A 17,599-nucleotide genomic window follows, 5' to 3' on the forward strand; every position below is an offset into this window, starting at 1 on the left:
CGGACTAATTAATCAATTATATGTGACGCATTAACGTATAGATAAAAGTTGTTATTTTCAAGAACTGTAATTATTCGGAAAGAAAGATAAGTGATTAAAAAAACTAAAAGCGAAAAATATTAAGAATAAGAGTATTAAAAATAAGAAAACTATAGTATTCCTAGCGTTAAATGCAATAGTAATAACCGCACGGTAGAAGCTACATTATAGAATACGGATGAAAATTTTGTTGATGAATTAAACTAAATATGAACAATTTAAGAATCGGTATAAGATGGAAAAATCCTTTTTACTTTTATAGCTCGCGATATTTTTTTTCTTTCTTTCCCTATTCGTATGTTGCTACGTTTCTCCTTTAATATATTGTCAGCTCGATAAGAAGGAAACCAGAGGTTGAAGTATCTGTGCGATTATATAGTTCTATTCGTGAGAACTAATAGCGTTAAGACATATGTTATTGATTTAAGAAATCTTACATAACATAATTTCTTTGTCTAGTAGTGACACACGCGAAAAAGATCTATGCGTCACTGTGAATTTATAACAGAATTTCTACATATGAATTCTCGCGGTTCCCGGTACTAACAATTTAAAACAATTTTCATCTCATCTTCATTCATGCCAGTTTCAGTCTGCATTGACATTCGCACGTACCGTGTTTTATCTGAAACTATTGTAATCCGTTAGCTTATTTTTAAAGCCTTGACTCTGAGATTATTGTAAGAGTTTGTGATCCACTAAAGGTATTATATAAAAAGTACAGTTCAGAAAATTATTATCTGTTGTGTATGTAAACTTAGTTATTTCTGTTTCTGTTTCTTCAACGCGTCAACATAATACACAAGTGAGTAAAAAATTCAAACGAAAACTCTCATTGCACTTTTAATACGATTAGTAAATAATAGATTTCTCCGTATTTGCACAACTTTTCTTTATGCTTGCTGTGAAATATATATAAAAAATTACATACGGAGAATGGAGCACAATGAAATTACTGGAAAAAAAACGTTCGTTCATAAATATGAATAAAGTTAATCTCTCTGAAATAAATGAATGATAGTATATTCTCATATTATTTCTGTGATTATTCATATAAAAGGAAATTATTGCTACCATTAGAAAAAGGATGGAAAATAGTTTTATTGTCATTCTTTTAAAAACTTGGTCTTCCTTAAATATATTATCAATAGCTTTTCGAAATGTTTCAAATAGTTTCTTCATTTGAATGTTGACGTTAGCAAGTCACAAACAAATGACATTGTCTACAGATAACAATACTTTTTTTTTATTGTTTATGAATATCTAATGAATATGGCATACATATATATATCGCGTTTGGCTTATAAACTGCTGTAAAATTTCAATGCTTGTTTCTGCGATATCGATTCATAGAAGTTTTTCAAATATTATATTATCAACTAATTTACAAGATTAGGTAAGTTAACTTTTTGTTTATGTCTACTAAAACTACAAAATTTATAAAACCTACGTAGTCTTTCTGAGGTGATAAAATAAACGAGTGATAAAACTTTTGACAATTGTACAATAATAAATTCAAAGTTTTAAGAACTAGTGACCTATAACGTATCCGTACTTTCTAAATGTTTTAGTACCACATAACTCGGACGTCATCGAAATTTAAATAATCAGAACGATGTTGTAGAACCAGATTATATCCGTTTGGTCAATTGACACGTGCTATGCATAAAACATAAATTGGAAGAAGTATATAAATTAAGTAGACAGAAATAAGGCGGAAGTATTTCCTAAAAAGCAATCAAGTGTTACGTAAACATAAGTTGACAAAGTGGACAAGACTAAGGCGAAAATACTTCCTAAAAATCAATAGAGTGTTACAGTGTACAATACTCTTCCAGGTATATTTGTTAGTTTCTTTAAATTTTTTAATCGAACTTCCCGGCAAATTATCTTGTGGTAAATAATACGGTAAATAAAATATTCATAATCGTTATGATCGTGGAAATATTTTATTCTATAGCCATAAGAAAAAGAACAATAGAATATGAATTAACCGATAATGTTGATTTTATCGATAGACTATCTTCAATGATAATTCGTGTGACACATCAATGAAATTTCGTAGTGTAAATGAGCGAGTTTACTAAAATAGAATTACAATCAACGAGATTCAGTAAGGTTACAATATGGTCTGTTATGTGAATACTATAAAAGTATCAGGTTTTATCAATTTGTAAAAAAAGTTTCAAAGCATGTAAATGTCTAGTGAAAATAGCGCTTAAAAAGTTTAATGATCTATGTTATTGCTACTAAATACCATTGAAATATTGTAACTTTACAGTTAAGTTTATAACGGGTCCTACAACCTGCCTCACTGAAATAAAACATAATAAAACTCATGCAATAAATTAAGGCAACGTCATGATAATAAATATATATAATGACGTTACCTTAAATTAAAAAAATTTGTTCATCGAAGTATTGAGCATTTTTCAATTAGTTCCAGAAACATGGATATTAAATGGTTCTCAAAGATCATCATTTGCGTCCTTTATTGTCAAGGATCTTGGGCCGAGCTGAAGCTCATACAAACGATATTTAGACATGGAAACAGGATGCCATCGAATATCGAGTACTACCCGAACGATCCTTACGTTAACTACACTTACGAACCAGCAGGACGAGGAGGTTTAACAAACGTATGTTACTTCTTGTATAACTATCATCATAAAAACTGTGAAATATTTATGAATTTGCACGTGTTAAAGTTCCAATTCCTTCAAATTTTGCACATCTATTAGAAGATAAATTAAGTATATAATATATAAATGGTGCTTGATGATACAAAATGATTAATGTCAGTAATAAATCAATTCATTTTAATAATAAATGATTTCGATGATACAAAAATATTAATTTATATATTAGGTTGGTAAACTGTCCTTGTACAAACTTGGCCAATATTTTCGTGAAAGATACGACCAGTTTTTAGGAAGAATTTACACTTCAAAAGATATTTGGTTTCGTGCCGATGAGGTAGAGAGAGTCGTAATGAGTGGACAACTAGTAGCAGCTGGATTATATCCTCCGTGTGAAGAACAAAGGTCCTAAATAAAATTTTAGCTGTTTGATAAACAATTAACTTCTAATACAATTATACGGTAATTTGATCTAAAAAAATAAGCTTTATAGGTGGGATTCTAATTTAAATTGGCAACCGATACCTGTATGGACACCGCTGAATTCGAACGATTGCCTGTATAATGGGCAATTTTTAACAAATTTCTATACATGGAGAAATAACGTGGAGAAAACAGATGAGACCACAATGCAATTTCAAAAACAGAATAAAGATGTTTATAGGTATTTGTCTGAACATACAGGTGGTAATATCACACAATCTAGAACGTTCAACTTACGTCAATTCTTGTACGCACAGGTAAATAATACCTTTTCATAGCAAATATTACGAGCTAGATGTTTAAAGTAAATATACAATCAGAGATAAAAATAAGTAACAGGTAATGAAAATAGGTATCAGTAAGGTTTACTCGAATTAGTACTAATATTATACAACACAAATTTTATTTATTATTGGACTGCGCTATTTATTGTTATTTTTATGAATAATACTAAACAAAAATAGTACCTCAGTAAATATTTGTTTTTTACCACTAAATATTATAACAAATGTTGTACTTTGAATATTTGATATACCTTTACAAATTATATGTATCCTATGCATTTTAATATCTTTACATTTTCCATAAATGCACAAAAATCTGCAGTTTACTTATTCTTATAGCATACATGTATAGAGTATCTAGGAAATAATAGAAATTAATACATATTTACATTTTTATGTAAACAATTCGTACTTAATGAAACTTTATTAGTATCCATTTCTACTACCTGCCCACTTATTTTTATTTTCGACTGCATATTTATTTTTATAATATCAATATGCTAAACATTTTCAATCATATATAATACATATCTAAAGATTAATAAATAATTATACAAATAAAGTGAGTGTGGTTGTCAAAGGTAATAAATATATTTTTGAATACTTAAAATACTCATTTAGAAAGATATTGGCTTAAAATTACCCGAATGGACAAAATCTGTTTTTCCACATGGAAAGCTAGATGAGTTAGCCGTAAACGATATTTACATTCGGACTCGTACTCCACAAATGAAGCAATTATTAGCTGGTAAATATTAAATCTTATAACTTTTAATTTTTTATTCTTCTTATGTTCGCGTCAGAATAAAAATTATTTTGCCCATATATCTATATTTAATATCTACTATAATATTAATTTGTCTTATACAATTAAAATAAATTCTACTTGACAGGAATGTGGATTCGCGAATGGTTAAATCATATTGATGATCATTTATATAAGAATGATACACGAAAAGCATTTATGTATGCGGCACATGATCTAAATATTGCTTACATACTTGCAGCACTAGACAATTTTGATAACGAAATTCCTTACTATGGTAGTACTCTGATATTTGAATTACATGAAGAGGATAACGAATATTATATTCAGGTAACAATATGATTACGCATGTATATATGCAAATTGTTGTTAAAAAATCATCTTTCTATAAAATATGTCTCTACGGAGTATTAATTTTGAAATCGGGAGATAAAGATACAATTTAATATAAAAATGTATATTACGGAAAATTTCAACATTTAATTTTTGAAACTTTCACGATTACTAATATTGTTTGTAATTTTTCTACATACACGATTATAATCTTTATTCACAGATGCTTTATAGAAACAAGGAAAATATTAAATTACTCAAATTCCCTGATTGTGATGACAAAATGTGTCCATTGGATAAGTTCAAAAAATTTGTAATGCCTATAATACCGACAAATCTGGAAGAAATATGTGGACAGGAATAAAAAAGTAAAGTATTAATATAAATATGAATAGTAATAAACCAATGCTAAATGGATTGATAAAATGATTTCTATAATATTCTACTATTTACTCATATAAATTCAATAATAAATGTCTAATATTAAAACAGTGTTTATTAAAAACATGTCATATGTACTACAATTGCTTATTAAAATCCGAAACTTAGACTATCTATAAATCTTGTTGCTCAAATGTATCTCCTTCGATTACAAAATAATAAGATAAAACTGTAGAAAGACTGTCTAAACTTCGGTTTCGATGATTTTTGGATATATTGTAAAACTCAACATTTGATCAACCTTTTCTTATACATATAAAAGCTATACTCACTTAGTTCCGAAATATTCGCGAAAAACTGCCGATAACAATGAATTCTTCCTATAATTGTACTTATGTGTCTATAACAGCGTATGCGTTAATATTGGTTACCGACCGTCGGCCATTTATCTTCTGTTTATAATTAATTCCTATGTCCATGGTTTACTTCAAATGTTTTGAAGTTGCGAATACACAACATGTTACATATTTAATCGGATACTTAACAATAACCTATCACACAGGTCAATAAAATCAATAAAAAAAACAATATAAACGTATACTTACATCCATTTTTGTTAGAATAACTCAAACGTTAATAATCGCTACGCATCAAATGTTGACGATTTATAATTCACCATGATAATTGTCATCGTTAATTGTTATAACGTCTATATATCTCCATTCTTCCGAAATGATGCACAAAACATGACCAAAGGTCTAAAGTTAATATATAAAACTGAACCAGTTGTGTTTAAATGAAGCAATAATCAACCTCAAATTCTGTTTCAAAAACTTATAATGTAAGCTGTTGGTAACACTAACACTAAAATAAGCGATCAACGACAAAAGAATACAGGAAATTCGTAAAACTATAGTATTTTGTTACAACAATATCTAACAAAGTATTAAATAAGAACGTATTAGTTAAATGAACCTAATGATAATCGATAGAAGATAATAAAACAGTAACACAAATACTACATAGCTGAAAACACGCACTACGAAGGATATATCTTGAAGCCACGATTTATCACAATAAAAATGATATTCCGCGCTAAAACTTTGCCCAACTGACTCCCGCTTAGCAAAGAACGGCTTTTCATTTATTTTAAACCCGCTCACAGATTAAAATATTATATGCTGGAAAGTGCTCTCATAAGGAGTTTTTAAAGTTTGCTATCTTCATCAGTTTACTATATATTGCTATAATTAAGTATAGTAGATATAATGCTTTTTATTTATTAAATAAAATAATATAAATAATTAAAATAGTAAGTAAATTAGGGCAATATTTTAGCATAATCTTGTATTACAAACCAAAACAGACTTAAGCGAACGTATAGGATTTATTCCACAGGCCTCGTTATTTAAGAAAAATGCATTGTATTTAACGAATGACTTGTCTTGAGAAAATATTTTTAAAAAAACTGTGTTTTAAAAATTTATATTAAAAAATTGTTAATCTAATTTATTAAAAAATAAACTTTTTTTCATATTTACGTAAATTTATTTCATTTTAACACCTTCCTCCATTTTTTTATGAAAGGGGCTACTTCTGGGTCAATAATCCCAGGCCTCAAAAATTTTAACACGGTCCTGTTGATCGGCCGTCTTCTTCTTATACGTCTGCGCATGGATGTCTATATACGGGCTTCGCGAATTTAATGTAATGACTCCAAAATTGAACGAAATACAAACGAAACAAAATTTCTCAAAATAATTTTCGTTTGTAATTTGTAATTTCATAGCCAATGGCGCGATGTCGTGTAAGATGTCAAGCCCATTTTTATCCCTTACGATGATCGAATTGAATATAATTCAAACTTTCTGATCTTTTTCGAGGTCGATATTTCAGGCCGGTACATACATATGTCATATATCATGTCATATTAAAATGGAACGTTCGATTCATTTCATTTTTTTAAGTATAATAAACTACAAATATATATACATGATACAATTTATAAAGTCTGTCATGGTCCTACATCATCCTTATGATGATTCCTCCATTGAACACAATGTTTCGAACTGACACTCCTCTTCTTGGTCAGGGTAAAGTGCTTTCATTGTAGACAGTGGACATGGTACATTCATAGGACAACCTGGTAGATGTAATGGTCTTTCCTGATGCATGAAAAGAATACTGGGACCTCCAGAACAACTAAAATAAAAAGAAAACCATTATTATATTAGATTATTATAGTTAGATTACATATAAAATATATAAATAAATATACTTGTATAAAACGAATGCGATATTAGATGCGAAAGTATCGATAACCCCAGTTCTCCAGGCTCTGTTCTCCGCATATAACGAAAATAAATCATGCGTTAAATGTTGATCTTCCTTAGCGATCCCTAATAGAGCTAATAGTTTCAAAATGGTTCCTGAATGACTAAAATACACTGATACTGCCAGTCCTTCATCTGCCCTATAAATTAAGAACAAGATTTTAATAACATAATATTCGATGTAAGTAAATTTTCTAAGAAAATGACGTATTCTTACATAAAAAAGTTAAAAACATCTCTCAAAGCTGGGCAAGCTTGCTCATAAGACAATTTGTAACCATATCCATCGTTCCAATAATATTCCAAATCATCTGCAAATTCGAGTACCTAGAAAAATATCAATTAATTTAGCAAATAATAATTTAACAAATAATTAGACTTTAAAATTTTACTTTGAACTCGTCTAGCGAAAATATTCTACACCATGGTGACTCGGAGTTTTTGTGCCATGCAGTTTCAAATCCACACATCACGTACATCAAATGTACAATTTCTAAAACGTAAATTTTATTTTGATACATTTTTCTTCTTAATTTCGTGTTTTATAATTAGTTTCCATGTATACTGCATACCGTGATCAACCTGATAACCAATACGTCTAGAAACGTCTTCTAACATTTTCTTATAAACATTGCTCTTCAAGAATTTTTCTTTTTCTATTCGCGAATCTGGATTTTTGTCCACTTCAGAACGCCAACGTTGACAACGTTTATAAAACTAAAAACTTAAAACAAAATGATCAAATAACAGAAGATATTATTATTGAATGATATAGTTGAAAATTACTCTTAACACAGGATCCTTGTGTTCTGCTTTCGGATACTGAACTCGATAACTACTGTGTCTTCCAAATAAACCAGTAGCAAAATTCTTAGCACTTTCCTCTGTGCGTTGAGTGGCAGTGTACTTAAACTAAAAATTCACATTTTTATTTAATAAATATAATAAAAAATATGTATTAAAATTATACATTGTATATTTTTACTCTATAAATTTGATTATCATAAATCTCTGGCATAAGAATGGGAAATCTGGATTGATATCTTTCTCCAATATCAATCATTTCATCTTCTCCTTCTTCTGCTAATTTCATAATATCATCTTTGTTAAAAGTAATTTTCCACTCTTTAAATAAGTCTATATCTTCATCTGTAAATTCTGATTCATTCCCTTTATAGTTATCTAGGATAATCTTTTGTAACTTTGGCAGTTTTTCAATCATGGATGGTACATACTTTTTACCAGGATATCTTGTACCATGTCTTAAAATTAACCATATTTTTCTTGAAATACAACCTGTGATTAATAAAAATTCTTTTTTGGTATTAAATAGTAAGATAAAGAATACTTTATTCTTTTATATATTGGGTTATTGTATTGAATTAAATACTGGGTTGAAACCTGGGTATTCAAGAGGAGAATCGTCATGGTTTGAGATAAATCTATATGGTGTTTTAGTTCCTATTCTACATTTATAATTTCTGTTGTCTAAAAGGCAATTGTGTGCAAAGATAAATGCTGCACTTATAGCATTAATAATTAAAAATACTTGAGCATTTAATAGTCGCATCTCTTTATTAGTTTTTGACTACCTGCAACATACAAAAATAGTATTTAATTTAAGACATTATTGAAACATTGTTTGGTATGAAACTATCAAAAATGCACAACTTTATATTGCATAAATTCCTAATATGCACATACATACAAATGTACTTCAATAACTTTTAAATCAGTAAATTCAATTAAAATTACAAAATTTTCTTGCACTTAATAAAATGTAATTCAATAAAACTAGCTAAGCTAGAAATATTTAGATCTTGTTACAAAAACGTATATAACCAACTAAATTAATAATTCATGTAAAAATAAAAAATGTAACATTCATCATGATCGAATTCCAAAAATATAAAAGTTAATAATAATAATATTAAAAATTGAATAATTCAGTAGTAAACTATGCTATAGCGAACAAACTCGTAACTTTCACAACTACTGGAGACTATGCTTATATATTTGATTTGTGTTTCTACAATAATTACTTACTATCCAACTAACATAACGTAGCTTTTATTTGAAAAGATTAAAAATAAAACAAAAGTATAAGTGAAAATTATTTCATTTTCGTTTGTGCCGAAATATTGTAGAATCATGTTAGGGTTTATATACTAACCTTATATTTTCGAATACCCAATATTACAACATTTATTAATTAATACTTAATATTGATTCATCATATCTCTTTTTCGCTATAATAGTTACGTACAATTTTGTTTCTGAAAGAAAATTGTAATTTGTATAATTCAGTGCTCAAATGAATTAAACTTTTTTGTGCAAGGTATGTTTATAATACATTATTATGGTGTTTTAGGAATTGATAAGACTATTGTAAATGTTTATATGACATAACGAATGCTAATCATTTTGTAATTTAGATGGGGAAAAAGAGAAATATTCAACCACCACCTGTACCAGTACCTGGTCGTGTAAAGATAGAAATAAAAGATGAATTAGGTAATAGAGAATATTATTTATACTTAATTTTTGTAGTAATAATTAGTAGAATATTATAATTCACTGTGTGAAATAATTAATATTAAAATATATTTTGTTCTAGGAGATAATGATGTACTTGTTGCAAGAGATCGTTTAAAAGGTGCTCTGAGAGAATTACTACAACATAGTGATACAGGATCATCAGCAGATTCAAGTGAAGAAAGTTCTGCGCAAGATTATAAACATTCAATGAAAAAAATGTAATTTTGTTTAATATACATAACTGTTTCTTTTTCTTATAATTAAATAATATATTTTTATTTACAGTGATATGTACAGATCAAAATCAATGGGTTTTCAACAACCACGTAAAGTTAGACGCCGTAGACAAGTGCAAATGGATACTGCATTTCATCATACTTATGTAATGAAATTATTTGATAGAAGTGTTGATTTAGCTCAGTTTCAAGAAGATACACCACTTTACCCCATATGTAGAGCATGGATGGCTAATCAACCAAGAAATCCTAATCTTGTACCAAAGTGAGTAAATAGAAGACAGTCATAAAGCTGTAAATTTCCAATTATTATTCATCTATTTTAACTTCCATATATAATAATTTTATAATATTTGTTTATTTCTATTATAATCTCATAGATATTAACTTTAACATATTATAATTAACATTACTCATAAAATATCATAGAAGGGACCATTTAATTAGTTTATTACATATATTTTGAACTCTAAAAAATAATATTAAAGAAAGATAATTTTTATACTGTTTTTATATTCAGAGTACGCAGTCCAAGTCCAGAAATAGTGAATGAAGTGAATATAAGTAATAATATATTGGATAGTAATGGGGAAGTTCGTGATGTTTATTACTTGCCACCTCCACTACCTTGTGAAGAAGCTATACCTAGAAATCGTATACCTTCACCAATACCTAGAGAAAAAGAAGAATTGATTTTAGATTATGTGAGATATCTACTTTGATGAATCATATGTTTATCGATCAAATATGATATCTTAATCACTACTTACAGAGTAATATAAATACTTGTTATACATGATACATTATAGGACGGACAAACCCTAAAATCACGAGAAATGTTGTTGAGAGAACATAGAGTACATTGGAACACTGTGCGCAAAAAATGGCATCAACAAGCACATAAGAATGAACTGCGTTTTACGCAAGGTGCAAATATATTAAATACTATATTTAAGAGGTACATATTAAAAAATTTGGAATTATGTGGGCAAACAAATGGAATTATATAAAAATATCGTTCAGATTATATTTTATACTGTGAAAGGTAATTTTATTATAAAAACATTATTTCTATTTCAGGGCACAATCAGAATTTGAGTAACCCATTATCTGGTAGATTGATTACTATCACCCATTGGTAATAAATATAATTTCAGTTTTAGTGTCATATAAATATCTTTTTTCGTAGTTTTCTACACACGTTTTATTTTATACACATAATTATACCTGCTATATACTACTTGTAGAAATATACCTTTTTATTACAATATAATTAATTTACTGTAACTATATTTTGTTAAGACAAATGAATTCATCTATGAAAGAAATGTTATAACAAGCTATAATTCATTTTTGGAATAAAAATTTTTACAGAATAATGATATGTAGTACAATTTGTTTCTCAATAAACTGTTGGTATACTGACAACAAATTAAGTAATAATTCTGTTTCTGTTTTTTATTTCATACATTTGATTTGTACTAAACTTTTCAACGAAATTACTCGTCTACAATGAATAAACTATAAAGAATAAATAATATACTTTCATTACAGTGGTACTATTCTCAATTAATTGAAACGCTACTTACAATTGTATTATCACGGGTATAAAAAGGAACTTGGAATTGCCCGAACATTAAGAGGCAGTTTTTTAGATTATTATATAGAATATTAATTAAAATATTAATCCGATACATATATCCCTAGATTTTGATGCTAAAAGTTTTTGAAGATTTGAGTCTATACAGACTAGGAGAAAGGACAAAACGAATAACCGTTGAAGGCTTGAGAATTACAAGCTTTTTATTCGAAATATTGACAGTCGTAACTTACAGTACGTACTTTCAACGAGATTTTATCCCTATTTATTTGATGTTATTTGAATAAATGTTAATTGGATATCCGAGAATATTCCGACCTTTCTGTTAGAGCAATTGTAATTTTCAAGACTTCTGAGTATATATATACACTCGTATATACCATGTTCCTCCGTACTACTCAATTTTTTCATTCATATAAAATGTAGCTAAGAAATAAATAACATAATTTAAATCATTTACTTTCATAGTTAATGTTATATTATCTCCACCGTTTGACTTGTATTCGTAACTATATATGTACACATATATGTGTATATGTATATATAGTTATGTATACTGTAACTATATATCTATATATATTATAATAACAAATGTCTGTTGTAAACAACTGGATTACTTATTTAATGTGTTTTGTGAATTGTAGGAAATGATTTCACGCATGACAGCCACATGATGCTTGCGCAGCTGGAAGATTTCACGTAGTTGTGGAAGTATAATTTGATCAAATTTTTTAATAAGTATTGCACGTTCACTTGTCTGTAAGAGATAACTCAAGCACTTGTCGAAACGTTTCTTCTTCTAACAATCGACGTTGTTCTTCTTCCAATTGTTGTAGTTCCGAAAGTCTTAATGCCAGTCTTAATTGTTCCGCCGTGTCTTCGAGCGAGTCAGCATTTTCTATGTCACTTGTTTTATCCAAGTTACTCCGACCGCTCGCACACCCAGCAGTACTGTCTTGACACAGTGCCAGACTTGCCTGAATCGCTCTGCATTAAAAATGAAGTTGAAGATTTACAATGACTTATTAAACAAATTTCCTAAGAATATTATATTATTTTATGTAATATTAATGATATTATTGCATTAAACAAAATTTATTATAATATTGTTAACATGTACAAAAGATAAAACACCAAGATTAATTGTATTTTTCTCTAACATTTGCTGCAATTCCCTGAATTTTCTGCAAAAATATTTATATATATACTTTGTTGTTAATTTTTTTATTGTCAATTCAAATATTTATTATACATCTAATACTGATAGCAATCCATCACCCACCTTTCTGAATTTGAATTGTTGCACAAGAACACATGCAAAATAAAATGTTTAAAACTTTTACAATAAAAGCGAAATATCTGAAATGGCATATGCATTCCTATAGATGACATATTTTCATACCTTTGTAATTGCCTCTCTTCTTCAGTTGTCATATTGGGCGTTGTGGGCCGTGATGGTTTCTGCGCTCGTAAGGCTTCCCATATATCAACCTTAATAAATTGAGTTACATTATTAGAATTTATTTCAATATAAATCTTTTTAAAGAAATATAAGAAGTTTTAGACATCTGTACCTCATCGCGTTCACTACCAACTTCCAACAAACTTTGTTGTATAGCAAATTGTAGAAGATCGTCTTCTTCTTCCATAAATTGTGTCCGAACTTCAGCACCTGCTAAGTAGATAATTACATAATACAATCGTAGATAAAATGCATATTCAATATCTTCCTTTAATACCTAATTTACATAAATATTAAATTTACCTAGTTTTACGTATCCTACTGGTGCTTCAAAACAAATATCATCAACTAAACAAGTCATTCTGTTAGTTTCTTCTAAATGTCCTACATGAGGCACTTCTTGATCCATGCCAAAAATATTTCCAAACGTTATCCTTGCATTTAATATATGAAACAAAGGAATTTCTACAAAAAGGAGAATAATTTCATCATTTATCAAATAATACTAATTAACTTAAAAAAAATAAATAAATAAATTTGAAACTTACCGATTTTAACAGGAAATCCAGCTGGTAATTGCATTTGGATAAAATCCCTTAATTTTGCAAAGTGTGAACTAGATATTGCCATTAGATCGACGATTGGCATAATTTGTTCTTGAAGACTTAGTGGATACTGTTCACTAAGCCATAAAGTTGCCTGCAATTTCATATTTAATCATATTTACTATATATACAGATATTAGCCTAGAATGTATAATGTTTTATTGTAATACCTTAAACTTCTGAATTTTTGTATTAACTTCTTTTGGTCTACCTATATCTCTTCCATTTAAATCAATGTCTGGGTCAAAATATTCCTCAGCTGTTATATTAGAAGGATTTCCGACATTGTTATATTCTTCCTAAAACGAATAATAAATTAATTTTATTATGATAACATAATGTATGTACAAAGATGTTTAAAAAATGAAAATTACACTAGTAGTTGCGCTATTACTGTTTTCCTGCTGTTGTTCCGCCATGCCAAGAAACGATTGAAGAGGTGTACGAGGAGCACGAGCTCGTGCCTTATCAGGATCAGATAAATGTTCTAATCGAGTTTTTGTTATTAATTCTACATTACATGCACTAAACACTTTACACTCATGTCCATTAACTATTTCACTTTTATCAGAGCGCCATCCCCACAAACCAGCTTTATTGCTAGTTGAACATAAATAATTGTTAATGAAAACACGTGAATGTAGTAACAATAATAAAATAGCAATAATAAAGGAAAATAATTACCGTTCAAAGCTAATTTTATCCGTATCTATGTAAGTAGTAACAATCGGATTCGTAAGCCGGGTTAAAACACCTTCTTCAGAGGGTTCCATTAATTGCATATCGTCAATATCTACGAGTTTAATATGCTCAACATATACTTTTCTTGTTTTGTGATCTACCTCCATCATTGTTGCTCCATCATCTGCATAAATAAGTTTTTTTGGTTACTGAAAAGACATATTTTAAGAAAAATTTATTGAAATAAAATTCTCACATTGTTCTATTTAAGTTTGTAATTTGCTACAACTAATTACGTCAACACTAATTCATTTCAAATATTTGTTTTTAATTTAAATATATTTAACTACTTAGAAAGATATAGAATATATTAGTAGTAATTATTTTTGTTACAATGTCTAGATTGCACTTACCATCTAGAATTTCAACTTATTATATCAACTTTTTAAAAGTAATAAAATTGCAAGAAAATTGTAATAAATAGAAATAGAAATAAGTAAATATATAGATAAGAAAACTTTTCTACTTCACAGAAGTGTTTTACAATATTCTCTACCATTCTGCACACCACATTAATTTTAAAAGTAATTCTGTCACCTGACTCTCGTCCCACCATACTGAACACATAACTCCGTTCACATCTAATTGCCACAGGTACATGTGATGCAGCTTGCATTTAATATATACAATTATAGAACAAATAAAAGACTCTACTATTAATATAAAAGGAAACATACAAAAAAACCTGACAATTAAAATAAACTTAAGGAATGTTAATGTATTCATGCAAAGAACCACATTCAAATACTCACTTTGCCCTTTAAAGATGTAACTACGATTTCCACGTTGCCACTTTGTATGATCAAACCCTAATAAAGTTGTATCGATTCGTACATTGCTGCCCTGTTTGTATACCTTGTATGTGTCACTAGGACATATTCTAGAGGCAAGGGGAACTAATAATAAATAAATTATTAGTTTAATGTTTCTAATCGAAAACAATAAAAAAATTATGTAATTTATAATTACCCCAACTAGTAAACTCCCATTTCATTTCTACATAAAAGTCAGGAGCCTAAAAATATTATTTAATTTCAGTTTAATCAAATCAAAATTTCCATCAGCCATGAGAATGATTGACAAACACTTATAAGCTTCTTGAATGGTTGATGGAAAGCACATAATATGCATGTATATGTGTTTGTGAAGGTTTGTGACTGTTTCTGAATATGACAAAATTTATTATTTATGCACATATGAGAGAAACTATTCTTTCTTTTTCATAAGAATTCGTCTCATGGAAATAATTAATAAATTGTTACTACAAATGCTGAATAAGATCTTCAAATGCCCACAAACTTTTCGAGCATTCTGCATGGTTAATAAATATATGACTTAATAAGCTTACTTGTTTAAGTTTATGAAGTAATTCTGGAATACCAGCTACCCGATTACAATATCTTTGATAATCTCTATGTGCTAGCACCATTTGTATTAGCTCAGGATTTCCTGTACCAACTGCCTCCTGAACCACTGCAAAAATAATAAGATTAAAATTTGAATACTGATTAATTCAGTAATTTAATAGATACAATTATGTTTATTACCATTCCATCCTTGAGTGTTCTCTGTATTAACATTAGCTTCATGTTGTAACAATACTCCGACAGACTCCATATGACTTAAAGTCACTGCCAACATCAATGGTGTTCTTCCTCTGTTATCAAGCTTTTCGATATCATGCTATAAAAAATATCATATTATTACTTTATTAATATATAACAATTTAAGACATTTCATAAATATATTATTAAACTATTTTATATCTGAAGCTATCTGAATCTTAAGAAATACATATATATGGATAAATATTAAATGACATTAAGTGCTGTCAACATTAATAACTAGCACAGTAGTTTTATTAAGGTTTATCAAATCATTGGTATATTAAACACATAGCATCAGAAGTTACAAGTCATTGAACATTTAGGGTTTCTAACTCATACAAGGTTTCACTCAGCAGCCTCTCTGTCAGTGTATCAAATGATCTTAAATCAATATCATAATATATCATAATATGTATAATAAAATTTATATGTATGTATATATTGTATTTTATAATCTAAATAACACACATATGTGCAAAAAACAATTTCTTTATATTAAATTTTTAATATCAATAAAGCTATTTTTATCATATTTATATATATTTTTTACTTTTTGACAATTACGAAACAAGTACCCTAATATCTAACATGAAATAAAAACTGTCATCTGTCATGTATACATTTTATAGATGTTTTATAGAAAGAAGAAAACAATTGATGAATATAGTTATTTCGCGTGTCGTTCTTGTCAGTATCTGTTCAATCACAAGTACGATTAAACACGATTAATGATCAAATGACAGTTCCCTTTTTTCTTTCTATTTTTTATCATTTTACCAACCAGCTTTGTAGATAATTCTTCTTCGAGTTCTACATAATTATTATTCCACACGAGCCAATGGAGCGGATAATTTTTTTGTATCGTGTCTATATTCACCATTTCTCTGAAGTTTTGTTAACGGTAACATACAACACCAACAATTATAAGTTCCACGACTTGAATGAACAACATAAAATTTCGTCTAACAAATACATGACACCGAAACGAATAAGCAACGACTAAATTTTGATCATTCATTGACCGAACAAAATAGCTAGATAAGAAACCTTGAATATCATATTGAATGCACCAAAGTCAACGAAAGAAATGTTACAAGTGGCGCTTATACATATATGGCGCTATCGGACTTTTAACGTTCCTAAACCAATGCACTTCAACTCTACGCTATTACAGCCTTAATTCCTCTTCACCTATGCTTCAAATGAATTCGATGTATCTTATTCATTGAAATATATATCGTTCTGTTTTTGTACACATATTACACATATCGTAATAAATATAAAAAAGAAAAAAAAAACAGAATGAATCTAAGATACAACTCCATTGCACGCGTATATATTAGGTCGTCCGAAAAGTTTCTTTCGTTTTATAAGGAAATAATGGATGCACAACATTTTTCGTTTTATATTATTTTATCGAATTACGTATGATCCATTTAGTTCTATCAAAATAAAGATCACAACGTTCGACAGATTAGCTTTCGTGTTTGTATAAAGATGCGTTGTTGTAAAAGATGTGTCTGTAAAAGAAAGACACTTTTCGGACAACTTA

General features: G+C 28.4%; 4 protein-coding genes across 18 annotated transcripts; 2 read left to right on the top strand and 2 right to left on the bottom strand.

Moving 5' to 3' along the window:
• Positions 1 to 1,276: 1,276 nt before the first annotated feature.
• LOC100646942 (venom acid phosphatase Acph-1) lies at positions 1,277 to 5,097 on the top strand. Of its 4 annotated transcripts, none has more exons than XM_012321029.3 (8): positions 1,277 to 1,435; positions 1,611 to 1,877; positions 2,480 to 2,678; positions 2,908 to 3,083; positions 3,172 to 3,418; positions 4,067 to 4,193; positions 4,339 to 4,541; positions 4,768 to 5,097. In XM_012321029.3, the coding sequence occupies exons 3-8, from the start codon at positions 2,490 to 2,492 to the stop codon at positions 4,906 to 4,908; spliced, it is 1,083 nt and encodes a 360-aa protein (XP_012176419.2). In that variant the 5' UTR covers positions 1,277 to 1,435; positions 1,611 to 1,877; positions 2,480 to 2,489; the 3' UTR covers positions 4,909 to 5,097. The 4 variants fall into 4 exon arrangements, with proteins under 4 accessions (XP_012176419.2, XP_003394480.2, XP_012176420.2 ...); XM_003394432.4 differs by having other exon boundaries at positions 2,486 to 2,678; XM_012321030.3 differs by having other exon boundaries at positions 1,328 to 1,435; positions 1,664 to 1,877.
• A 1,771-nt stretch (positions 5,098 to 6,868) lies between these two features.
• LOC100646336 (multiple inositol polyphosphate phosphatase 1) lies at positions 6,869 to 9,565 on the bottom strand. 6 transcript variants are annotated; one of them, XM_012321022.3, is made up of 9 exons: positions 9,432 to 9,565; positions 8,660 to 8,850; positions 8,244 to 8,554; positions 8,045 to 8,170; positions 7,831 to 7,975; positions 7,651 to 7,751; positions 7,476 to 7,585; positions 7,204 to 7,398; positions 6,869 to 7,127 (listed from the first exon to the last, which is right to left on the bottom strand). In XM_012321022.3, exons 2-9 carry the CDS (start codon positions 8,826 to 8,828, stop codon positions 6,959 to 6,961), a joined length of 1,326 nt encoding a protein of 441 aa, XP_012176412.2. In that variant the 5' UTR covers positions 8,829 to 8,850; positions 9,432 to 9,565; the 3' UTR covers positions 6,869 to 6,958. The 6 variants fall into 6 exon arrangements, with proteins under 6 accessions (XP_012176412.2, XP_020724384.2, XP_012176411.2 ...); XM_020868725.2 differs by lacking the exon at positions 9,432 to 9,565 and adding an exon at positions 9,305 to 9,426; XM_012321021.3 differs by lacking the exon at positions 9,432 to 9,565 and adding an exon at positions 8,967 to 9,101.
• On the top strand, positions 7,310 to 12,997 carry LOC100646460 (protein lin-37 homolog). Of its 3 annotated transcripts, XM_012321024.3 has the most exons (8): positions 9,456 to 9,596; positions 9,694 to 9,772; positions 9,876 to 10,014; positions 10,082 to 10,297; positions 10,553 to 10,736; positions 10,842 to 10,990; positions 11,113 to 11,170; positions 12,277 to 12,997. In XM_012321024.3, exons 2-7 carry the CDS (start codon positions 9,694 to 9,696, stop codon positions 11,132 to 11,134), a joined length of 789 nt encoding a protein of 262 aa, XP_012176414.1. In that variant the 5' UTR covers positions 9,456 to 9,596; the 3' UTR covers positions 11,135 to 11,170; positions 12,277 to 12,997. The 3 variants fall into 3 exon arrangements, with proteins under 3 accessions (XP_048260658.1, XP_012176414.1, XP_003394476.1); XM_048404701.1 differs by lacking the exons at positions 9,456 to 9,596; positions 12,277 to 12,997 and adding an exon at positions 7,310 to 7,439 and having other exon boundaries at positions 11,113 to 11,411; XM_003394428.4 differs by lacking the exon at positions 12,277 to 12,997 and having other exon boundaries at positions 11,113 to 11,411.
• LOC100645981 (ankyrin repeat domain-containing protein 13D) lies at positions 11,818 to 17,131 on the bottom strand. Of its 5 annotated transcripts, XM_048404692.1 has the most exons (15): positions 16,829 to 17,131; positions 15,988 to 16,123; positions 15,789 to 15,913; positions 15,410 to 15,455; positions 15,193 to 15,336; positions 14,978 to 15,049; positions 14,384 to 14,564; positions 14,074 to 14,299; positions 13,870 to 13,998; positions 13,643 to 13,793; positions 13,398 to 13,559; positions 13,207 to 13,307; positions 13,035 to 13,123; positions 12,915 to 12,918; positions 12,389 to 12,619 (listed from the first exon to the last, which is right to left on the bottom strand). In XM_048404692.1, the coding sequence occupies exons 1-15, from the start codon at positions 16,925 to 16,927 to the stop codon at positions 12,554 to 12,556; spliced, it is 1,731 nt and encodes a 576-aa protein (XP_048260649.1). In that variant the 5' UTR covers positions 16,928 to 17,131; the 3' UTR covers positions 12,389 to 12,553. The 5 variants fall into 5 exon arrangements, with proteins under 5 accessions (XP_012176416.1, XP_012176415.1, XP_003394472.1 ...); XM_012321026.3 differs by lacking the exon at positions 12,915 to 12,918 and having other exon boundaries at positions 11,818 to 12,619; positions 13,207 to 13,304; positions 16,829 to 17,130; XM_012321025.3 differs by lacking the exon at positions 12,915 to 12,918 and having other exon boundaries at positions 11,818 to 12,619; positions 16,829 to 17,130.
• Positions 17,132 to 17,599: the final 468 nt, after the last annotated feature.

Source organism: Bombus terrestris, chromosome 3, assembly GCF_910591885.1.
Source record: "Bombus terrestris chromosome 3, iyBomTerr1.2, whole genome shotgun sequence".
NCBI lineage: Eukaryota > Metazoa > Arthropoda > Insecta > Hymenoptera > Apidae > Bombus > Bombus terrestris.